This window comes from Rhea americana, unplaced genomic scaffold, assembly GCF_003343005.1.
Source record: "Rhea americana isolate MKP2758 unplaced genomic scaffold, rheAme1 scaffold_17, whole genome shotgun sequence".
NCBI lineage: Eukaryota > Metazoa > Chordata > Aves > Rheiformes > Rheidae > Rhea > Rhea americana.
In genome coordinates, this window is record NW_028185816.1 from 1,716,536 (window position 1) to 1,739,961 (window position 23,426).

General features: G+C 39.7%; 3 protein-coding genes across 3 annotated transcripts in view; all 3 read right to left on the reverse strand.

Moving 5' to 3' along the window:
- The window catches only part of KIAA1549L (KIAA1549 like), a 69,245-nt gene extending 60,093 nt beyond the window's left edge, over window positions 1-9,152 (reverse strand). The window contains exons 1-4 of the mRNA XM_085300848.1: window positions 8,197-9,152; window positions 4,985-5,097; window positions 2,369-2,588; window positions 1,072-1,205 (exon numbers count right to left, since the gene is read on the reverse strand). Of these exons, the coding sequence (XP_085156974.1) occupies window positions 1,072-1,205; window positions 2,369-2,588; window positions 4,985-5,097; window positions 8,197-9,010 (1,281 nt within the window). The 5' untranslated portion in view covers window positions 9,011-9,152. The remainder of the gene's footprint in view (window positions 1-1,071; window positions 1,206-2,368; window positions 2,589-4,984; window positions 5,098-8,196) is intronic.
- Window positions 1-23,426, reverse strand: part of HIPK3 (homeodomain interacting protein kinase 3) — a 413,563-nt gene that overhangs the window by 227,720 nt on the left and 162,417 nt on the right. The gene's annotated exons all lie outside the window — the stretch shown is intronic.
- Window positions 9,954-23,426, reverse strand: part of LOC146598100 (uncharacterized) — a 59,032-nt gene continuing 45,559 nt past the window's right edge. The window contains exon 3 of the mRNA XM_085300978.1: window positions 9,954-11,980. Within this exon, the coding sequence (XP_085157104.1) occupies window positions 11,025-11,980 (956 nt within the window). The 3' untranslated portion in view covers window positions 9,954-11,024. The remainder of the gene's footprint in view (window positions 11,981-23,426) is intronic.

Consider the following 23,426-nt stretch of genomic DNA (forward strand, 5'->3'; position numbering starts at 1 on the left):
TTATGGAAATAGCAAATGATCATTCTCTATTCACTATACCATTCATGCTTTATTCAGCAGCCCTTTTCAAGGCTGAAGAACCAGAGCCTGTTTTATTTCACTGTGTATGGAAGTAGTTTCATGCCTTTTATCCAACTTGCTGCCCTTCTCTGTACCTCCTCTAGTTCTACCACATCTTTTCTGAATAGGATCCCATCTGTTCCAAAACTTTTCCTCAGCTCACAATGCAACTAAGACCCTCGCACTATTTCCTGTTGCACTGACTTAGTCCTTTGTGTGGTACTGGGATCATTTCAGAATACGTTACCACGAAGGCTCTTTAGCCCGTTACCTCCTAGCTTATCGTTTGCTTTCAGGACCTCCCTCTCACACAACTACTGCCTTCTTCTAGGGATCTTTACAAAATTGTCTAGGTGCCCGCAGAATCATAAGTCTAGGTGTCCGCAGAATCCTAAGTCCATATACAGAATTTTATCAAAAGTCAAGTATATATCATAAAATATCACCCACAGGAGACTTTTTTTTTGTTCCTGAAGTATGGCACAGAGTATAAGAGTGCTGGCCCACTGCACATACAAAGTTTTGCAAAAATCAACCTGTCAGTACTGAGTTTGAATTTGCAAGTATGGAATTGGACTGCACAAAAAAAGAAATATATTCTACTAGTATAGATCTTCAATATAGTTATGCATATCACTACCTTCATAGATGAATAGTCTTACTAAAAGCAACTGATTTGTTAAAATAGCACTTCAGTAAAAAGATACATTTGAAGGAATATCTTACACTTCATTTTCATTTGAATTTCACTCAAATAATGTAAATGTATTTCTCAAAAGGATAAGATTGTGCAGACAGTAAAATTCATATTCAGAAAAAAAACAATTTTCTATAAATTATGCATTTATAAGATTTCCTGCAATACATAAAACTATCCTATTTCAGATGACAGTATAAACTTATTTCCATAGTGGCTATCAAAGACATTATGTTGAAATACAAGCATACACACAGCTAAGAATAACCCAGAGCATTTTACAACAAGCACTGGCAAAGCGAGCAGCATTATACCTGAACTGTTAAGTTGCTGCTGGTATTTAAGACCTTTCTTTCAGCATCCTGAAATGCTTTCTGTAATCGTTGCTCCATGGTCTGAACAAATTTGCATGACTGTATATTGTCGGTTTGACCCACAAACTGCAGCTCTAGAAAAGGAAAAAAGTATTTGTGTTTAGACAAAATATTCTTAGTCACATAGCTTGCAATGTCTGACAGGAAAACGATCAATTTACAAATTAAGTAGGTGAAAATAATGCCACAAAAGATGACGTTTAAGCACCATTGTAAACTACCCTTAATTAAGATAAAATTCAAAGACTGGATTGTATTATTAGACCTGATAGAAACAAGAGATTGTTTCTATTACCATACATAAGACGATAAGACCAGTTCACAGTTCACTGTACATACACTTACTCAAAGACAGGCAGTAAGTGAAAGCTATTCTAAAACAGTAGTTTTACTCTTAAATTTTGCAAGTCATTGCTTCTTATAAGACATAATCATAATATTGATTCTCACTCTGTTTGTGCTAGAAAAAGTATGTTTAACTTGGTAACTATAATATGTATGAGTACAAAAATACATGAGAGCACACATAAGAAATCTCTTTACAATTGAATATGTTGTTTTACAGGGCTGAGCCAATCATTTGGAATTGTAACACTCCTCCTATCCTATTAGAGACCAATTTTAGGGCTGAAGCTCTCCTTTTTACCATATCCAGGGAAAGCTTCCCGCACAGAACACTATTCTGCCTTCTTGTAGCTTACATTCTTCTACTGCTCTTCAACTGATATACACTAAAGTGATACAGAGAAATTAAACAATCCAGGTTTAGATGGTTAAAACTCAAATCAAATCAAATAGGTCTAGCCAGACCAATATATTTATATCATGTAGTCATGCTTCTCATCTGATCCTCCTCAAAAGAAATGCACAGGTTACTACATAACCTGTAGAGCAAAGTTCATTTTGATCAAATGAAATCAAATCATTAGTTTAAAAAATTATTTAAGCACGTTGGATTGACTCATCCTTAACGTAACAACGTTTCATTTCACGATAGTGCCAACAGAGGTGAAGTGTCCACCAAATGACAGGGACTTAATGCAGTCCCACTTCTACTGGGATCAGGCACATGAAACTATGACAGGCCTTGTCTTGTTGCCTGCTGCTCTTCTCTTACACTAGGGAGCAAGAGGGTGAGGAAACAGGACAAAGAGAGGGAGAAGTCTCATAACATTTATGGCCTGACCTGTTAACAAAATACGCAACTGTTCTCACAAGCAGGCAGGCTATTGCTTACCTGTTTTCAGCTGGAAGTGGTATGCAGGTAGGGGATTCCATGGCAAGGCCAGGACAGCAACAGACTGAAGGTTTGGTACATGCTGCTTTATGTCTGCCGTGGCATTGCTAATACCATAAGCAATAAGCCTTTCAATTACCGCAGCTGGCATGAAAACCAGCCTTTCCCATGTAACATAGTAACCAATTGTTACGTTATTTGATTGTTCCAGGATTTCAACCTAAAACACACAGGGGAAAAAATTCTTTAGTTTGCAATTTAACTATTATTCAACCAGAGTTCTCATCTGGATATGAATATGAATCCCTTGCAGGACTTTTTTGTGTGATCTGTAAACCTGAACAGCAAGTATGATATCAGACATAGTATTAGTAGAACTGCTTAGGGACTTTTAGTCCTAACCCATGCAATATGTGCTCCCATTTAAAGCACTACAGTATTGTTACCACAGCTCACATGACTCTAGTTTAGGCTAGGGCCTCATTCATATATAAGGACATTTTACTTTTGAATCTAAAAACACAGAGAATCCAGAGAACATCTATCATCTATTTCAAATCTTAAGTTCATTGAATTTGTGCATATATCTATCTTTGCAAGTTTGACATATTTTTGGAAGGGTAAAATTTTCCAGTATTTGATTCTTCAACCTCAAGAGACCGTTACATCCTATTTATCCTATACTCTCTCTAATAGCTAAGCTACTGCCTGTATCACAGACCACAAGAACGAACACACTGTGAGCTAAAACAGAAACTTGATTTTTTACCTCAAAAATCTACAGTTTCCAAGAAATTCAAGCCTTATAACTTGTCCTCTGCACTAAGTTTGAGCTGGGTTTGTTTGCTAAAAAAAGGCAACCTCTCTCAGATTTACACAATGAGGAAAATCACAGAATCATAGAATCAGTAAGGGTGGAAGCAACCTCTGGAGATCATCTAGTCCAACCTTCCTACTCAAGCAGGACCACCCAGAGCACGTTAGACAGGGTTGCATCCAGCCAGGCTTTGAATATCCCCGGAGAAGGAGACTCCACAACCTCTCTGGGCAAMCTGTTCCACTGCTCTGTCAAATAACAGAACAAACTTGACAGTTTGTATTGCAGCTTCTGAGACCCTCAGGAATTTACAATTCCCAAATTGGCTAACATCATCTAAAACTGCAGTCACAGAGCATGGGGACAAAAGTGAACCTCATACCCTCTATTTTGAGTAAAATCACATTTGCCCTTACTTCATGAGTACTTCTCCTATGATAATCTAGTTCTCTGTATCAGCCCCTGCTTACCATCACCAGAAGCTTACTTTACATACAACATTGTGCTAGAAATCTATTTTGGTCTAGTCTTGCACTCAGCATTGCACAGTTTCATGCAATTTAAGTGGAAAGTGATGAACACGTCTCTCTATTTTCAACAAATCATGCTTTCTCTCTGCTCAGGATTTTCATCCTGTGGAATTAAACTTGTCAGGTACTGTGTTTTCAAATCAAAGAATGGATTGACAGCAGTGACATCCCATTTACAAGGCCTGTTCTTGCACTTCACCCAGGCTAAGCACAGAAACACTTGGCTTACTTTTTTAACCAGTCATTCCTGAACTGCAGGAGAATGAGGAAACTGCTGTTAGCAGTCATTTCTCAAAGCATACCAAAAATAAAGTTGCATTTCGCCTTCTATTTTTTTMAAATAAGACAACAAAAGCCTTAGAATGGTCCTAAAATTTTGAGAGTCCAGACAGAGTTGGACCCTCCTCTATAAGAAAAGCACAGTGCTTTTCCCTCCAAGAGGGCATTCTGAATCCAAAGTGAGATACAAAATTACAAAAGACATAGGGCAACCTACGGAGTGCAAGGTGGCAAATGCAGCACTAGCCAAAACCAGGCTGCCAACTGCTATGCATCCCCTGTGACAAGCATTTAGACATGAGAACCCATATGTCTGGGAGGTGTGAATGCCCTGCTGTTGTTTGCCACTGAGGGTCACTGTGTTATCTACTAACATTCAGAYTCTGCCTTCCACTTCACCTTTCTCCCCTCCAGTAACTCCCATACTCTTCTGGCTGTGCTCTCCTTCAGCTGTAGTTCCATTTTGTTGTCATGCTCCCAGACCCAAAACCAAGAACAAAGCCCTGTGTGTGTCAGGGCTTTTTCCTAAGTGCAACTGCAATAGTCCTAGCCTGGAACTACTGCTGCACTACGTACAATGAGAAAGCAGCCAGGAGGGGAGCTCAGAGACCCATCAGCCATCACTGCAGCTAGTCAACCACAGTCCTTTTAGTATCTACCTCTCTCCAAAAATACCTGCTACTTGACAAAGCCAAATTGCTTAGTTTCATAAGGCTTAGAGGCAACACGTATATTCATTTGTTTATGGTTTGCAGCAGTGCGATGGAATAAGGTGTAAATACAGATAGGAGGGACACTGAAACCAGCTGCTGCTCAGTGAAAGGAAGAAGGACAGCCCACGTGGAAACAAGTATATCTAAGCCTGCAGCTCATAATAACGCTGCTGCCACCTGCACCAAGGCCACTGATTCTTAATATAAAAGTTTATTATTTTCTCTTGGCGTGAGAGCTGTTTCAGCATGATCACATAGGCAAACCAAGCATGCTTACCTGAGCGCTGGCATTTTGGTTGAAGGCTTGTCTCAACACTTGGTTCAATCCTTCTGTCACACTCTCCTTGAAGGAATTGCTGATCAGTAACCTTCTTGTATTCAGAAGCAGAACTGGGTAACAACAAAAAGTTACATGCCAATTTAAAACATTAACATACTGTCTGCTTTCTTCTATTGTTTTATTTTGATTGGGCTAGTTCAGCAGAGATCAGGAAGAAGCTATGATTTCCAGCAGCTGCTATGAGAGTAAGAACGACAGGGGCTGAGCAGCAGCCCAGAGTTCACTGTTCTTCTGAAGACAACAGCCCTTTGTTTCCGGAGCAAGGTCTAACAATTGCAGTTTGTTTTGTAATAAGAGTAAGTCGGTGCCATGCTGCCTTTCTGAATGAGGTACAATGTCATTTGATTGCAGATAGACTAGTACAGCATTCCCAGATGATTGAGCTGCTGCTATAAAGGCAGGCCTACATAAAGAAATAGTACTTCACATGTCCACAGCCAGGTGGAAAACCTTTATTTATTTCCACCATAAAGGTGGAAATGTGTTATTCCACCTTTAAAATTAACTTCAATTCAGAAGCATCTGTAAACTTTGCTTGTTAACTTTACTGTTCCAGTGAAAAACTATAATGTTATCATTAGCTTTTTCTTTTTATGTTATCATAGAGTCATATAATCATAGAATCAGTAAGGTCGGAAGGGACCTATGGAGATCATCTAGTCCAACCTCCCTGCTCAGCAGGGTCACCTACAGCATGTCAGACAGGGTTGCATCCAGGCCAGCCTTGAAGATCTCCAGAGAAGGAGATTCCACAACCTCTCTGGGCAACCTGGTCCAGGGCTCTGTCACTCTCATAGAGAAGAAATTCCCCCTCACAGTCAGGCGGAACTTCCTGTGCTTCAATTTCTGCCCATTGCCTCTTGTCCTGTCACACGGGACAACTGAAAAGAGTTTGTCCCTGTCCCCTTGACACCCTCCCTTCAGGTACTTAAACACATTGATGAGATTCCCCCTCAGTCTTCTCTTCCCCAGGCTGAAGAGGCCCAGCTCTTGCAGCCGTTCCTCATAGGGCAGGTGCTCCAGCCCTCTGAYCATCTTTGTAGCCCTACGCTGGACTCTCTCCAGTAGCTCCATGTCTCTCTTGTACTGGGGAGCCCACAGCTGGACATAGGACTCGAGATGAGGCCTCACCAGGGCTGAGTAGAGGGGCAGGATCACCTCCCTCCACCTGCTGGCAACAGTCTTCCCAATGCACCCCAGCATGCCGTTGGCCTTCTTGGCCACAAGGGCACATTGCTGGCTCATGGTCAACTTGTCATTCACCAGCACTCCCAAGTCCTTCTCTGCAGAGCTGCTCTCCAGCAGGTCAGACCCCAGCCTGTACTGATGCATGGGGTTATTTCTCCTTAGGTGCAGGACTCTGCAGTTGTCCCTGTTGAACCTCATGAGGTTCCTCTCCACCTAGCTCCCCAGCCTGGCCAGGTCTCTCTGAATGGCAGCACAGCCCTCAGGTGTGTCAGCCACTCCTCCCAGCTTGGTATCATCAGCAAACTTGCTGAGAGGTCACTCAGTCCCCTCTCCAATTGATGGAGAAGTTGAACAGGATGGGAAACAGTACTGAGCCCTGGGGGACGCCACTAGCCACAAGCCTCCAACTGGACTCCACGCCACTGATGACGACCCTCTGAGCTCTGCCTTTCAGCCAGTTCTCAATCCACCTCACTGTGCACTCCTCTAACCCACACTTCCTGAGCTTGCCTGTGAGGATGTTACGGRAGACACCTCAACCAAAGGAAAGTCTTCCCTTCTCCAGACTCTCTCTCTCACGTCCAGGCTGCAGGATTCCTGGGGGCTGCCCTTAGCAGTGAAGACTGAAGCAAAGAAGGCATTCAGTAATTCTGCCTTCTCTGTATTCCTTGTCACCAGGGCCCCCACCCCATTCAGGAGCGGGCCCACATTTTCCCTAGTCTTCCTCTTGCTGCTGCTGTTTTTGAAGAAGCCCTTCCTATTGTCCTTAACATCCCTTGACAGACTCAATTCCAACCAGGCCTTAGCCTTCCTTGCAGCATCTCTACATACTCTGACTGCATTCCTGTAATTCTCCCAAGTAGCCTGTCCTCTCTTCCACATTCTGTTTACTTTCTTCTTCTGTCTGAATTTGGCCAAGAGCTCCTTGCTCACCCGTGCAGGTCTCCTGTCCCTTTTGCTGCACTTCTTACTCACAGGGATGCACCTTGAGCTTTGGAGGAAGTGATGTTCGAATACTAGCCGGCTCTCCTGGACCTCCATTCCTTCTAGGCCCTTAACCTAGATAATTGCAGAATGAGTTTTGTATCTACACTGAAGTACTTTCAACCATATACTGCATACAAGCTAGACGCTTAGCTTTTGACCTAGCCTTTTATCTTTCRAAATAGTTGTGTTCATTATGTTCCTGCTGATGATATTTCTAAGCCACCAAAAGTACATTAGGTCCAAAACCTGTTTATTTCATTGTCCGCAATCTCATTCATTTTCAGGCAGGTTCAAAAACCCTTTAATTTAGCTCTTTGCTTTGTCGAGACCTCTGAGATACACACATTTTCTGGTTATGCACTGTGCTACCATAAGGACTCCTTAGATATAAGGGGTGAAGAAATCTCTCAAGATCCCTCCCGTTTAGGGCTCCTAAAATTAAGGAAAAGCTATCTGCGAGAGATCATAGTTACAAGCCAGAGCAAGCAGTATTGCTCAGCTAGAAAGATCAAAATCTTCCCAATTTTGAAATGCACAATTTTTAAATACTAAACATTATTTTAAATAAATCTTTAATCATAGAATTAGATATGCATATGTAAACAGGTCAGAAGCATGAGGCAGGTTATCATACAGCTTATCTCAGTGACACATTTATTACTGTATCAAATTACACGTTGTTGTATCTCCATATGTGGTTCTGTTAAATTCCTGTAGTGATTATTGAGCTTCAGAGCATGCAAGCTCATTACATCATTTGACATGCTCATGGTAAAGCCTAGGCTACAAGTAAAGCTAATGCAGCACCCCTGCATTGTAACCTTGTCTTTATCTGCATACTTCATTATTGCCACAGCCTTGCCCCTAGACTAATCATCCATGTTATCTGATGCTCCAGTGTGTTTCTGATTCCTCACCAGTTGTCTCTCATACAAAAGCAAGGTCCATTCAGCACCTTCAGTGGGCAGCCATACCTGTTTTAAGCATCTGGTTCCTGGAGAGGTGGCATTCCAGAAGAGGAGCTGCTGTCACACTCGCCAAAGGTGCTGCTGCTGTTTCAGGAAGAGCAGAAGTGCTTTCCAGTGGAGTAGGGGGAAGCCTAGTTGTTTTCGCTGATGCTGTAATAGATGTCAAAGCTGCTGTAATTGTCAGCGGATAGGGGGTTGACGTTTTGGTGATTTCTGAGTTTGGGAATTTCTGGGTGTCAGCTATGGTTGTTTTTATCTGCCTTGGTGCATGTACTGTGGATGCAAGTGTGGAAGCTGTGACCGTGTTACTTTTAGGAGGTGCAAGTATAGCTGTCATCTCCATGGGTGATACAGTTGTGTTTTTTGTTGCAAAAGGAAAATCTGTGTGTGCTCCTACTGAGCTTAGAATTGATGTCAATTTTGTGGTGGTGTTATATTTTGTCAGTGACAGTACTGGTGTGCTTAAAGCCATCACAGATGGCAAAGGTGTGTTTTCAGTGCCTAGAGAAAAGAAGGAAGAAGTTGGCACTAGTGAAGTTGGAGATGATTTTCTTGTTATTTGTTTTGCTTCTGAAGTTTCTACTGTAGGTATTGCACCAGAAGACACTCCAGATAACACTGTAATGACAGAATGGGTAAAGTTGGTTGTTGACAAAGAAGTAGAAGTTAGATGTGTTGGTGATGCATGGACAGAAGTTATGATGACAGACTGTAGAGCACTGGTGATAGGTGTTTGCAATGGGATGCCCTTGGTAGCTTTGTTAGATATATTAATGGGAACTAGACTATGTCTTGTAACATTAGTGTGCTGCTCCTCCATACTAAATGTAGCTGGATTTTTATCAACTGTAATCAAATAACCAAGTGACTCTAAATGGTTATCTGCAAATTCTGTCAAATTTCCAGAACTGATTTCTTCTGTAATAAAACCACGTATGTGAGTCAAGCTAGAAGAAAGCCTAGTTACTAGAAAAGGAGACTTTGCTCTCAGTAAGCTCTCATCCAAACTGACTTCATTATTGGCTGAAAAAGTCAGGTTGCCAGTGAACTCAAAAGCCAGAGCTGGTGTTGCGTTCAAGGTTTTTGTCAGTAAAGTGAGTTTTCTAGCATTGTATCATTAACACCTGTAACATTAAGAGGAAGCACCTGTAGATGGAGTGGTGTTTTATACTCTGTACTGACATTAATGTTACCAACCATGAAGAAATTACTAAAGTTTTCAGTTGCATTTCCATGTTTTTTTGCAGGGCGGCAGGTATCATCATAGTACTAGCACRGGATGAAAAATGAACAGGAGATGTTTTCAATGCAAATGCATGTATACCAAATTATGGGAAACTATTACACTTCATTCCAGTGAAAGCTAAATTTGAAACATTTTGACTAGATGTTGCAGCTGTATAGTTTGCTGAAGGAACAGAGAAAAATGGTTGCTTATTTATATTTGTTTTATTTTGCAGACCTGAAACTTTTGAATATAATGTACAGTACTCAGCTTCTAATGGAGAAGTACTTGGAAGAACTTCCCTTATTAGCATTTTGATTGAAGTTTTTACTGAAGGAATATTAACACTAGCTGAAGGCAGTAATGATGCACTGGTTCAGTTAGATGCTGAAGCTGCGACTTCACAAGAGTTTCTAGGTTCTAAATTCCTTTCAGAGACAGCACTTGAAATATGAGAAAAACCTGAGCGGTGGCAATCTATCATTTTTGTAATGGAAACAGATGGTGGCAACGTACACCATTATGAAGACATAATAGAGGTTAAGTACTTTGTATTAATTAAACGTGAAGTATGACCAGAGGTAAAATTAGACTGATTTAAAGCTGACTGAGGTGAATGTTCTGTATGTGGAGTTACAACAGTAGGTTCTCTCATACTGCTTTCCTCATTTTCAGTTATGTCTGGACTTCCTGCATTATCAGGTGGAAGATGTGCAGTCATAGAGATATTAGTATTAGTGGTATTTGTGAGAGCAAGTTCAGGTTTTGAAAGGCTTCCAGTGGAAGTAATTAACAACACTGCAGCTAGATTGGGGCTAGTCATTTCTGCTTCCAAAACACTGCCTATTATTCTTGACCCTTTTTTGAGTTTACTGGCTTGGATATCTTGAGAAACKTTGGAGAGAGTCATAAGGGAGAATGCTATTAGCATTAATTTTGGTGGATATATTTGCTATTATCCCTCTCGTGAAAGATTTTTGAGCTGTTCTCATCACTGGAGAGCCATCAGAAGTTGGGAGAGCATGTCCAGAAGCAGCTGGCAATAGCACATCCTTTGCTTCATAAGCTCCATCAGTGAGGTCTTTTACAAAAGTCTGATTCATAGTCAACACTGAATGATGCAAGGAAATAGTTACCAAAGTGACTGGCGAAGTATCCTCATCAGCTGCTGTTGTACTTATATTGCTCATGTCTGTCGCCRTAGTAAAACTTTGATTTGTCTCAGTTTGCAAGGCAGATATAGTGCTTGTTGAACCGGAGTGTGTTGTATTCCTAAGAAGAAAATCTGTTTCACTTCTAAATGCTAGTTCTTGTAGTACTGTGCTGTCAGTGTTATCTGCATCTGGAATAAAGGATACTGGCCACAAAAGAGTAGGTGTGTTCTCTGTTGAGCTGGAGGCCTTAACTGGGCTTTCAGAAGCTGATGACAGGAATGTTGCTCTGGTATAGCTTGTAGTGCAATTAGTCACTGCTATGGAAGGCTGAGGATAACTCATTTTGGGTATTTTATGTGCAGTAGTCACAGGATGGAAGAATGATGTAGGAATCTCTGCTTTATTCTGAAAAACTGGTGATGACAGAGAAGGAGTGGTATCATTTATTCTGTCAGTCAACAGTGCCTTAAATGGGCAATCATTGGGTTTTCCTCCAGTAGAAGATACGTTGTACATACTTTCATCTGGAAACCATGATGCACTTCTGGAATGGAAGACTGATACAACTCTACTGACACAGGAGTATCTGAGCATTCAGATAACAAAGAGGTCCTTTCTGAAGGAAACTCTTTTTCCATTATTTTTGTGAAAGGCATTGTTGTTGATTCAAAGAGATTAAAAGACATGTTACCTGCAAAAGACTTAGGACTCTTTCTAGATAATGTGCAATTCACCACACTGGAATTTACTACAATGACAAGGCTCAGAGGACTATTTCTGCTTTCACCAACCTGGGAGTTGGTTGAATCTATGCTGAAAGAACTTTCAGGATCGGTGGACAAAGGCACTTTGATGGGCAGCAGAGTTGATTTAGGAAAGTTAATGGTATGAGGTGACTGGATTATCAATGAAGAGAATGATGATGGTGGAACAGCTGCAAGAATGTCTGATCCTGATGTGCTTTCTTTTGAAATGGAAGGTATTTCTAATGGTATTAGCTGAAATGGCACAGCTGTACTTGAATGTGTCATTGATGGTGTAGTGGACAATGTGGCAAACATACCGAGTTGAGGCAAACCTGATACAGCAGCTGGTTCATCTGCATCTTGAGATGATGACCTCAGAGGTGAATCAGCTGAAACTTCAGCAGGTTCCTGGGATGCACTATTTCCACTGCCTTGATAAAGAGTGGGTGAAAGATTAGTTTGATCCATAGTTCTGGCACGTGTGCCAGTCAGTGTTGTTCTGATCATCTGAAGCAAGTTTGCATTCTCTAAAGTCTTTCCCACAGAAATGTCAGCTACTGAGGAAGTCTTAGTTTCTGTAAAAGGCCGTGTTGGTGATAGTATAGATCTCCAGTTAGGAAAAGATTCTGTAGAAGGAGCAACGTTGATGTGCTCTTGCTTGATACCTGTAAAACAGTAAGTAAAATGAGTACTCTCTTTCCCAAAAGGAAGAGGAGAGATCTTGTCGCAATAAATCACAGTATTAAATATATTATCTTTAATAAAATTAGTGACTTATTTTCTTGCATTCAAAGGACATCAACATTCAGGAAAAGTTAAAGAACAGTGAAAAGTATGATGTGACAGATTATAAATCTCTCAAGTTGCTTCATCTGACAGAAAAACATAAGACAAGTTTTATAGACAGTACAAATACTATTTTTAACTAGAATGGCTTAACATACTAAAAGATACCTTAATTCAATTCTTGAGGTTATCAGTGATCTCGAGTCAAAACATTATGTGAGAAGTTGGGTTTAGAAGCACTGTAGAAAGGGAATGGATTTTGACAACTAGGCTTCACTGACTTGGCATGCAGTCTAATATGGGAATAGAGTCAGTATTGGCTGGATTCCTGTAGGATGCATCTGGAGATGTTCATCTTGCCAGTTCTAATAATGTATGCAATTGTAGGCACAAAAGGGAAAAAATATAGCAGGGATGAATATAGGCGGTGGGATAGGGAGGTAAGATCCAAAACCAATGAGGAAATTAAACTCCTTATTTGGTATGTCCAGATGTACAATACTTCAAACACCAGTTTATTCTACATTCAACATTATAATGTTCCAAGGCTCTGTTTTCTTAAAATGATTACAGTTCTTCTAAAAATCATAGCTTGGGAAACTTTACATTCTTACTAATTTAAAGATTATAATTAAAGCAAAAGTAAAATTTAAGTTTTTCTCCCCTTCACCCCCCAACCCAATACTAAATCAAAACTCAGTAGTGACATTTGCTACTGTGCCAAACTGTACACCTTCACACAGCTGAGTAGAGGCACAATGTAGAGCAACTCCCAGCCCTCAAACTGCATTGCCCCTGGATACTGCAGACACAGAGAATGTCAGCCTTCTCGATACCTGTGGGACTAACCTCAATCTAATGGCATGGAAGAGTAAGCAGGCGGCAGACCTTGAAATATATGGTTATAAATTAGTTTGGACATTAGTTACAGCCACCAACAAACCCAGGTGTCATTACAGCCAACAGTACTGAAATGGATAATCTTGTATAAACAGGAACCAGCAGCAGAATTCTACACAGAACAAGAGAGGAAAATGGGTCATACTCCACCTATTTAAAGCTAAGTTTCTTTCTTGTGCTGCCCTTGTGCTACATCACTTATCATCCATATGCCCATGCTAAAGCAGATGATTAGACTAGCTCCTGTGTTCATTCAACATGAACCTGCTAAAACTGAGTTACTTAATATGTTCAGTGTGGCATCTTCAGACCAAAAAAGACAGATCTTCCCTTTGATCCCTCTGTTTAAGAGCAGTGTTTGACCACGATGAACAGCTATTTATTTTATTTTTGCAGAGATGCAAGAACAAATAGAGAATCTAGAAACAAGTTATTTTAGGGAAGCAGTCCCAGGATGGAAGCCAGGACAGAACTCTGAGCTTCAAACAGCTAAAAATAATCTTAGGACTTCGCATCTAATATGGGCTAATTTGGACACCAGCATTTTGGATAAAAGCTGACAAAGGTAGGCAGACACAGGACTATCTACAGCAAAAAGAGGTAAGTAGACAAAGATGACCCCTAATCAGCCTGTATATTGCTGTTACCAGATGACCTTATGGTGGAAACATCTCTAGAGGATCACTAGGCCTAGCAAGCTGCCTTACAGAGGGGGCTCAGCAGGTGGGAGATGAGGCAGTAGAGTCTACCAAGGACACTGACCCAAGGAGAGCCTTTCAGCTTAACTGGAATGCTTAAAAGTAATGCTTTTGGTCTCTGCACTGTTACTGCTGATGTGTCATTGTAGGACCTGAGCCCTAAAGCACTGGTGTTGCCTAATTGTTGGTAATCTACATGTTTCACCGTATAGAGGGAGATACATCGCATTGTTTTGATGTCTTTTCCTTCCCTGCTCTAGTCAGATATCTTTTTAGAAGGAGTCAGGAAAGAGAATGTATTTTGGCTGAATTAGAATGGTTTCAAAATATGCTTAGAGTTAAGAATCATATCATGTGGTTTGCAAAATCGGACGTGCAATTTCTGTGATGTCAATGAAGCCATCATTACCCAGTCCATTACATCTCTAATAAACTGTTGTTTCACCTTTGAAATGATAGGCTGTATTGAAAAAATCAGTGCAAAGCATGAGATTCACCTAGCACTTTGCAAATGTGAGTGCTAAAGGGAAGTTAAACAAGTCAATTTTTTTTGCTTTCTAAAATAGCAAAATCTGTCAACATCAATCCATACACAATCTGTAACATTCTTTACATATTTCTTCACACTTTGGTTTAATGAGAATGATGACTAACAGGGAAGTAATGCAAACCTGAAAAAGGTGGGGAATTGATGTTACCAAACAAAAATGTCCTCTAACCATCATTTAATCCTTCAATTCTTGTTTCTCCCACTTGTTATCAACCAGCAATTTTCCCTTTTATGTCCATTACTGAACTAAAGCTCTTGAGTAACTTGAGGTTTAAAAAAATTATTCAATATTCTGCAACCAGAATATGAATGCTCTCACTCTACTGCAGCAAATTTTCTTCTGCTTCTATCTCTACAGAAAGATAGTATCAGTATCTTTTTCAATCTTCTACCATATATCAACATCCTACATCTGACCAGATGCAGCATTCAAAAAGTAGTATTATCTTCCCCACACACTGAGTTTAAATTGAAGTACACTTACTTGAACTAGTAAGATGATAACTACAGATACTTATCAAACACTGAGAAAACCAAAGCTGTGTCACTGAAATACAATTATATCTAGTTTTACATTTACCAACAACTGAAAATACTTGACAAAAGGAAAAGACCAAGTCAAGCCAGTATGAAGGGCACCATGAGAACTCCACCCCATATGCATTAGGCACTGAGCCATTACTTGTACATCCCAGTAGTTATTTCTCGTGCTTCAGACTACCCGATATTCTTTCATACTTCAAGGCTATTAATTAACTGCCACCTCAGCCACACTAAAGCCCATTTAGCAGTAACCTTATAACAACCATCATTGACTAATGGTCTTTTTGTTTACAATAATAAGAAACATTTCAAATTTGCCACAGCAGGCAGCTAAAAAAATGATCTAATTCAGAGAAAATGATGGCTTTAACATTTCTAAGCCCTCCTGTGCACACCTGAAGTAGAATGAGGACCAAAGCAAAGCCTACCAAAAGGAATACCAACTCCCCCTTTGCAAATATAAAAGGGACAGCAATGGGCAAGACATCAGTGGAGGCACCCTGTGCCAGTCCAACAGCTGAAAGCAATGCATACATAAAACTTATATGTGACAGTAAACAAGGATGACAGTTATATTCCCTCTGAAGCAAGAAGTCTCAATTATAACCCAATTTCTGCYCCTCCTCCTGAGATATCACAGTCACATGTTATTCTTCACATAGGTTAGGTTATTTCCAGTGAGACAGCTAGTTGGTGGGCAAATCTCCCCTGAAAATAGTAATGGCTAATGAAAATGTCTGTCAATTTTTTAGGCCCATAAATGCTGTATTTCAATATAAGAAGAGATCAAATTGCACATTTATGCTGCTGATATTTGAAACTATGGTTCTGCTTGCTTTATGGCACAAAAGCCAAAGATCTGTAATAAAAAAAAATGATACACTTTTTCCTAGATCAGATAGAAAAGATTTGTTGCCTACAAAATTAGTCATTTCCCTGTGCTGGGGAGAGCTCACAAAAACATTAGTCTTTCCCAAACTCATGTGGGAAGATATCTAAACAAGAAGATAGGCAAAGATATGGTCCTCTTTGCTTTGACTGACAAACTACTGCCTATTCCTACAATTTGATTGATTTCAAGTTGCATTTCCTATAAAGAATGTGATGCAGTCACCTGCCAGGTAGTTCTGATCATGACCCACCCTCTACAAGTTGCTGGATAATTTCAGCTAAGGAAGCGAGCAGTGTTTCTGTGGACAACACATCCATTCTCATTTGTCCTGCCTTCTACTCCCAGGCAATGAACAAGACCAGGAGCCACACAGAAGCCGTAGGATCCCAGCAGTAGAGCCCTTCTCAGGGCAGATGAGTTATCGGTTTCTTTCTCGGTGAGGAACTGATATATAAGATTTATCCTTTGCTTAGCTCTAGGGATGTATCAGTAGGAAGACTATCAAAAAGCTAACACATCTAAAAAGATTTAGCAAAAATAAATCCTGGGGAAAAAATACCAGTACTAGTAGCATAGTTTCTGGAATACACTCACATCTTCAGCAGCGTGCCTGGAGTCATAACCAACCTGAAAGCTCAGTTTTATAACATTCCTGATGTTTTCAAAACTTGACATTTACAGAACAATAGCAACAGAAAAGACGACGACTTGTTCCAAGACTTTGGAAGGGACTAGCAATCACTTTCGCCTCAATTTCTTTCTGATTTCCTTCCYCCCTTTCCTCTTCCAATAAAAGAGGAAAGCTGCAGATTCAGCATTATGTTCAGATACCCTCAGTATTTCTAGAGTTGAATCTCAGTTGGAGAAAAATGAATTTGTTATTCCAAAAACAAATTCAACTGCAATTGAATTTAAAAAAAGATAGTCAGGATTCAATTTCCTTCACAAAGAGGTTAAACAAGATCTGAGAACCACAGCTGAATACCACATKCCACAGCTGCCACAGTCTGGCTCATTACCACAGGAAACGCAGAACTCCAGAGGAAATTCTCAGGTGCTGTAATAGCATAGAAATATTTTTTGTCCCTTCCGAGTTGCAACATAAGATATCTGCAATGTTTAAGATCCAACCAACTCAACTTGAAAGCACCTTCAACAGAAGATTTCTGTTGTCTTGACTTCCATTTCGTTACTCTCAGATCATCTGGTTCAGTAACATTTAAAAGGGAAGCTGATAAAGAGGATATTCAGGAGTTGTATTGCATGATAGGCCAAGACATCTTCCCATTATACATAGGAAGATATTCTCTATCCTTTCACAATCTTCAGCCCATTGAAAACAGAATCTCCATTTGCAGATGTATAATACAATTATACAATAATATTTACATAAAAGTAACTACAGCCTATTTGAAGTGCACTGGAAATCCAAACATAGAGTCATTACTCAGGCAATCTGGAYTTAATACTAGTCTAAAATAGTCAGTCATAAGGAAAAGCAATTCTAAAAGCAGCTTTATGAAATAATAATTCAGCTTGTCACATAAGCAGTTACAAACATACATGCATACATAAAAGAACAGTCTATTTAAAAGAGAGTGCTACTGAGAGGCCTTTTACCACTTTACCTCAATCTACCCAATAATAGACAGCACTATGCTAGTGCTGCATCATCACACAAAAAGAAAGTGACTGTTACATCCAGAAATGCATTGTTTTTCTCTTCTCACAAGTATGAAGGTTTATTCTTGAATTATTTTACTGGAACAGATGGGTAATGAAAGGTGGGTGATTGACACTGGACAGGACAAGAAAATAAACAGAAAAAGAATCCCTGCTACACCAGTGGAAAAAGGCAACCTCTTTCCAAGGGCTACACAATTTACTTCTGCTGTTAAAAGGTCCAGTAATGTCATGCCTACACATTACAATACAATAGTATTGTATATGTACAAGCATACATGTTWCTTGAGTCACTTAAGTAATAAAGATATATTCTAGTAATCTCTGAAGAGCTGTACAATTGGAAAAATGGCACAAGGAATGCAGATTTTATGGGTCAAAGGATATGAAACATGCCACCAACTGAAGACAATATTTGATAAAACATTTCCAAACCAGCTATGTTTTCTTGGTACTAGCCGCATGGATTTGGTAAAACTTAATTAATTATTGCTGATTCTTACATATGTTTAGGTTGTAACTTTTCCCAGATTAGACACTGGCCTTCCAAAGCCAAAATTCTGACCTGCAGCGTTAATACAGAACTCCTTACCAACAGGCGACTCTTTGCCTCCCATTTATCTGCAACAGTCAATAGCCACAAAAGCTAATCATGAAAAAAATAAACATCCTCTCCCCTGCAAAAAAGGTGAAGAGAGSGAAAAAGATGTAAGTCACATACACAAAACACACTGCTTTTTCTTGGAAGATATTGCCCACTGGGTGTTTCAATATTGCCCCACTGACTATGCTTTGAAAGTATGAAAAGTCACAGTTTTAAAGAACAAAATCAATAACCTAAATTGATTTTTAGTTTAGTACAATTCTAGTGATTCTAGACAAATGTCAGTAAAGGTTATRTAATTTGTCTTGTTCCACATTCAGAGTAAATGGAATAAATAACCTGCCTTTCTAAAGCAAGGCAGCAGAAGCACCCTCTAGCCTGGAACTGTATCTGATGCTCAGAGCGTGCATTACACAACCAGTGTTCAGCCACCTCGGTACACGGCACAACTGCGCCGTTCTAAAGAAATCTATGACTTGGCCCTAGAAAGCACCAGGATTAAACCAGTAAACGTGTAGGATTTGCTACCATGAACGAGCTAATAGACAAATACTGAGCCGAAGCGCAACACGTGCTTCTTTAGAAGGGACCTGCTCCCTTTAGAAGGGAATTGTATGAATGAATGAGACTATAAATATAAGCTCTCGTTAAGAAAGAATCTATGCAAGATATATCGTTTATTTTGTTAGATTCTTTCCTCTGAGCAGGCTTGACAGCAATGAAAGGAAGTTACAGAAGARAGCTGTTTTTTAATGCCTTTCTTTATCATCTTTCCATTAAAAAAGGGTAAAAACTGACAAGAAAACCATGTATACATCTTCTTGATTTGTCCTATCTTACGTACTAATTTTTCACAATCAATTTAAACACAATCTTTTTTTTAAATTCTGATTTTATTTTTTTCAGTATTGTCCTTTGATTTCTACCTTTTACAGATGTTGTCCTGAGAGAGCCATTAAAGGAGCAAGGACCCAAATTCCCAATAGGAGAGAAATCACTACTACAAAGGACAATTTCAGTTTCAAGGAAGTTTTCAGAAAGATTCCTGAGGTCAAGCCAGAATGTCAGAGCAGTGAATGAATTCTTTCTGAGCAAGAAATCAAACTGCAGTTTGCTATGACCTGCAATGGCTATTTAACATGAAGTACTATATATACTATACAAGTACGTATATGTGTGTGTGTGTGTGTGTGTGTGTGTGTGTGCACGTGTATACACATACACACACAAGTACTATATATACTACAGCTAAAAATTACATCTTAATGAACCATGCACATCAGTTAGGTTGTAAAGCTCCTTGCCTGCTCTAAAGTACCTGATGACTTGGCCCAAGTTAGAAAATACCATATAAACATTAAAWTTTTTTTTTTCATTTTCTATGACTTCCATTGTGCTTTGCACAGTTCATTAACCTTTATTTTCAGGAGTTTCCTTTCCTGCCGCATAAAAGCGGCAATAGCTCAAATTCATAGTAATATGTTGGCTCCTTCACCTTCTCACCTCTTGAAAATCATTGCAAATGCTATCTGACATGACACTATTACTGTCAGTAATAAAAGTTAGCCATCCCTGTTGACAGAGTAAAACAGGCTAAAAGAATAGAGGGGAAATCCAGTCACTGGCAGTAAAAAGGTTAAATAATTGCCCTGTCAAATCTAACTCTTCTAGAGTCACTAATCAAAATCTAGAAGGAAAGTTGGACCAGTGCAGATATATGGCATCTCTTTCTGAATCTGCAAAATAAATGGGAAACATCAGTAGACTGAGGTACCTGAGAACACTGGAAAAATGTCTTAGACCACAGCCTAGATCCAAGCCCAGTTATTAGCAATGAATATTCAGATGAATATTTGGATGAATTCCTGAATAATACATACATCCCTAAAGAATAAGTGCTTGCATTATAAAAACAGTAACTCAACAAGAAGTTTCAAGAAAGAGGCAAGAACTAACTGAACAAACTGGTAGCCACAGCACTAGTCAAATCTTTCCATTTCACAGTGCTCAATGCTAAAATGAAGAAGACACAATCATCACGCAGATGTTACGCTAGTCAAAGTTTTAAGAAAACACCTCTTCACAAAATACTCTTACACTTTGAGGTATGCAATGCTAAAAAACAAGGGTAAGAAATTTTATGAGAGATATATGAGATGGAGATTTATATGAGGTTTATGTTAATTAGATTGACTACTTGATACTTCTCTGCAACAGRACACAGACAATAATGCTTGGTCAGTATAGGATTCCAGGTATAAACACACACAGCATATTTACCTTAGCTTTTTGCATTTCTTAGGCACTAAGGATATCTTACAGTCATTGACATTGCAACTGAGGGAGAAAACGGAGCTGAAGAAACCTGAAATGCTAGCAGCCACTTCTACAACAAAAGATCCAAACCAGAAGACCCTCTTTGGCCTATCATATAAAGGCTGAGAGGGTATGTGATTGCTCAAGTACATGGGGAGGAGATGCCCAGAGAGAGAAAAGAACTAATTAAGCTAACTAACAACACCAGAGGAGTAATATAATTAGTCTAGAATTAGCAGAACATTTCTAACACATCTATTGTTCTAGGATACAGGTGCCCTTGTCTCTTCTTCAGACACTAGCTGACAAAAGCAACGGGCTAGACTGCACGAGTCGGCAAGTGCAGCCTCTTTTAGGAAGGGCTCTGTGTTAGACACACTGTGTCCCTGCACTTCTCCCATAGTTCAGGTGCAAATTATATACCCAATAATGGTTCAGCATATAATTTACAGAGATCAACAGTACAGGCATCCAACACAGCAGCCCCAAAGCACATAGATAAAACAAGCAGATGCAGCCACAGACTGCAACTGTGCTTATATTGACTACATAAAMATGGAAAAAAAATGTCAGTTTTAACATGGGATGTGATATTAAAAAGTTGATTTTTCTCCCTAAAAGGATTAGCATTTTCAGTCAATTAACTAGGTAACAGTGGCTCTCCTGAGAAATGAACACACTTGAAGGAATCTCAAATCATACAAAAAGCAACATTGCTCTACTACAGCTGTGATCATTCTTGAGTGAAAGTTGAAGTCACTTTTCATTGTAAAATCAGCAATTCATTAATGGTCAACAAAGTGAGCAGCTGGCTGACAAAAAAAAAGACGATGCACTGCCTGGAACAAAGGGCATTATTGAAAAGATGATGCTATTTATTTAATAGATGGTGCTATTTCCAGATGGTGTTTGAATACTGCCAAGCAAGTTAGTGGGCTTCCTAATTTAAATCTTCAATGCCCTACAAAAAATATGTAGGGCTCATGACAYCAAATGACTTAAATACGGCTTTTGGAAAGTTAAAAAGAAAACAACTAAAACATATTTTCTCCTCTGCAGCAATTCTGTTACGTTAGCTGCCTTCTGCTGTATTTTAGTTTATGGGAGATATGTCTGAGTACTAACATGCTCTGTCACATCACACCTTACAGAATTGTAAAATGGGTGTGTTAGGTAAGTAATTGAAAACACTTCCACCTTGAATCCTCAATTGAAATCCGTCTTTCTAATTCAGCTCACAATTAAAATCAGAAAAAAACTGTCTGTTTGACCCACTTTGGATATAACCACATTTCTTTTCACTTAATCACTGCCCTTTTAGCTAAAACTTCATGAGATTTTGTTGCTTAAAAAACCCCTGCAAGCTATTTCCAAAAAACAGCCTCTAACCAAACCAGATCTTAATTCTTTTCCAACCACTCAGTTAATCATTAGAAACATGGGGCGGGGGGGGGGGGGGGCGGACAGCAGTAGGTAGGGAGAGAGAAAAAATATCATGCACTACTTATATAGGCTTTTCCTCAGTACATACCCTGTGTGAACATTTTGCATTTATGTAATTGAATACCTCGATTTTAAAGCTGTCAGGTGAAATAGGATTTTAGGAGTACTACGACTACGCTCTATCTGTCAAACGCAAGCACAGTATAGCATTTAAAAAGTTTTCCCCCCTCACTTGCTTTGTACAGTTATGGCTATTGAAATGCCACAATTCAAATGACTAAGAAATGAGAAAGGGATTACAGGGGGAAATTAGTGAATATTGAGTATTCAAAAATGAAAAAGAGACATATGAAAAGTAAAGGCATGAAAAAAGAAGGTGCTAAAACTGTCAGGTCATGCAGCTCTTCATTACTCTTATTTTTAAGTAACAGTTGGACAGGTGTCAGAATACAACTGTTTAGATCTACTCTTGAGTCCATGATGCTACCAAAGAGAAAGTATAAACATCAGAGGCTTCGCTCCATATAACATCAGAAGCAAACCTGAAAGTTTCTTCATGTCAAATTATCGACAAATGACTTCTTGCAAAGATCAGGTGAGCTCTTAAGCAAATTCCTTAAGCCAAATTTATGCCACTTATGGGTACTTTTTCAAACAAATATTCTTTCTCACAGTCAAGATTTACCACCCTGAACGCTAGTAAAATGCAGAACCATGTGCACAAACATAACCCCAGATGTGACACTTCACATTCAGGAAAGGTAATGTTTGTTCAAAGGCTGTTGTTCTGTTTCTTTGTCAGTCAGCTAAGTGTTGCAATAAACTGGTGACTTCATAGATGAATCACCATTAAACAGAACTAAAATTGTGAATAACATAGAAAACCATACAGCAAAAAGTCACTGTTTGAAGTGTGGATGCTGAATATATGAAGACGTCTGGAAGAGGCTCACAGTTCTTGCACAAACAGAAAAGGTTTGTTGATTATTATTCAATTACTCCTTTAGCTCAGATACATCTACTTCATGATTTTCAGGACTCTAGGATATGACTGCAGAAATAAAAATACCTCTATAGTTATAGATAAAAGTGACCGTAAATTGCCCTCTACAAATGCTATACTGAAATCCCCAGAGCAGCTTTGGCTCCATGAGAAGGAAGCAGAGGGTGCAGCTTTGCCACCTTCCCTTCCAGGACTCTGTTCTTCGCCGCAAGACCGACGAGGAACCCAAGCACGAGCTGCCAGCCCTAGCCTGCTCCCCGACCCTTCCCACACACAATCTACCGCCTCTGCATCCCTTTTTCAGTGCTCCACACAAAATTCCCAGGTAGCCTGAGTCAGCCTGCAAAGGTAGGCCAGAATTGATAGTTTACATGGAACTAGTTTCATCAGCCAAAAGTTACTCAAAGGGAAAACCCCTTTTCCAGCAAGCCCAACTTTTCCAACTCTACCTTGCAAGAACAGAGAAAAGTGGGGTGGGGGTGAGGGGGAGGGAGGGACACCACACACACAAGACAAGTCCTGGCTTTGTGGTCATCTACACCCAACACTAGAGCAGCTCAGATCTGACCTGCAGCAATGGATCCCCAAGGAACATCTGGAGAAGTCAGCCCAGGAAAATACAGCAATGTGAACAACCTGCTGAATGGAGTTGCTTGACTTGTTGAAAACTGTATCTCTGGCCTTGAAAGGGAG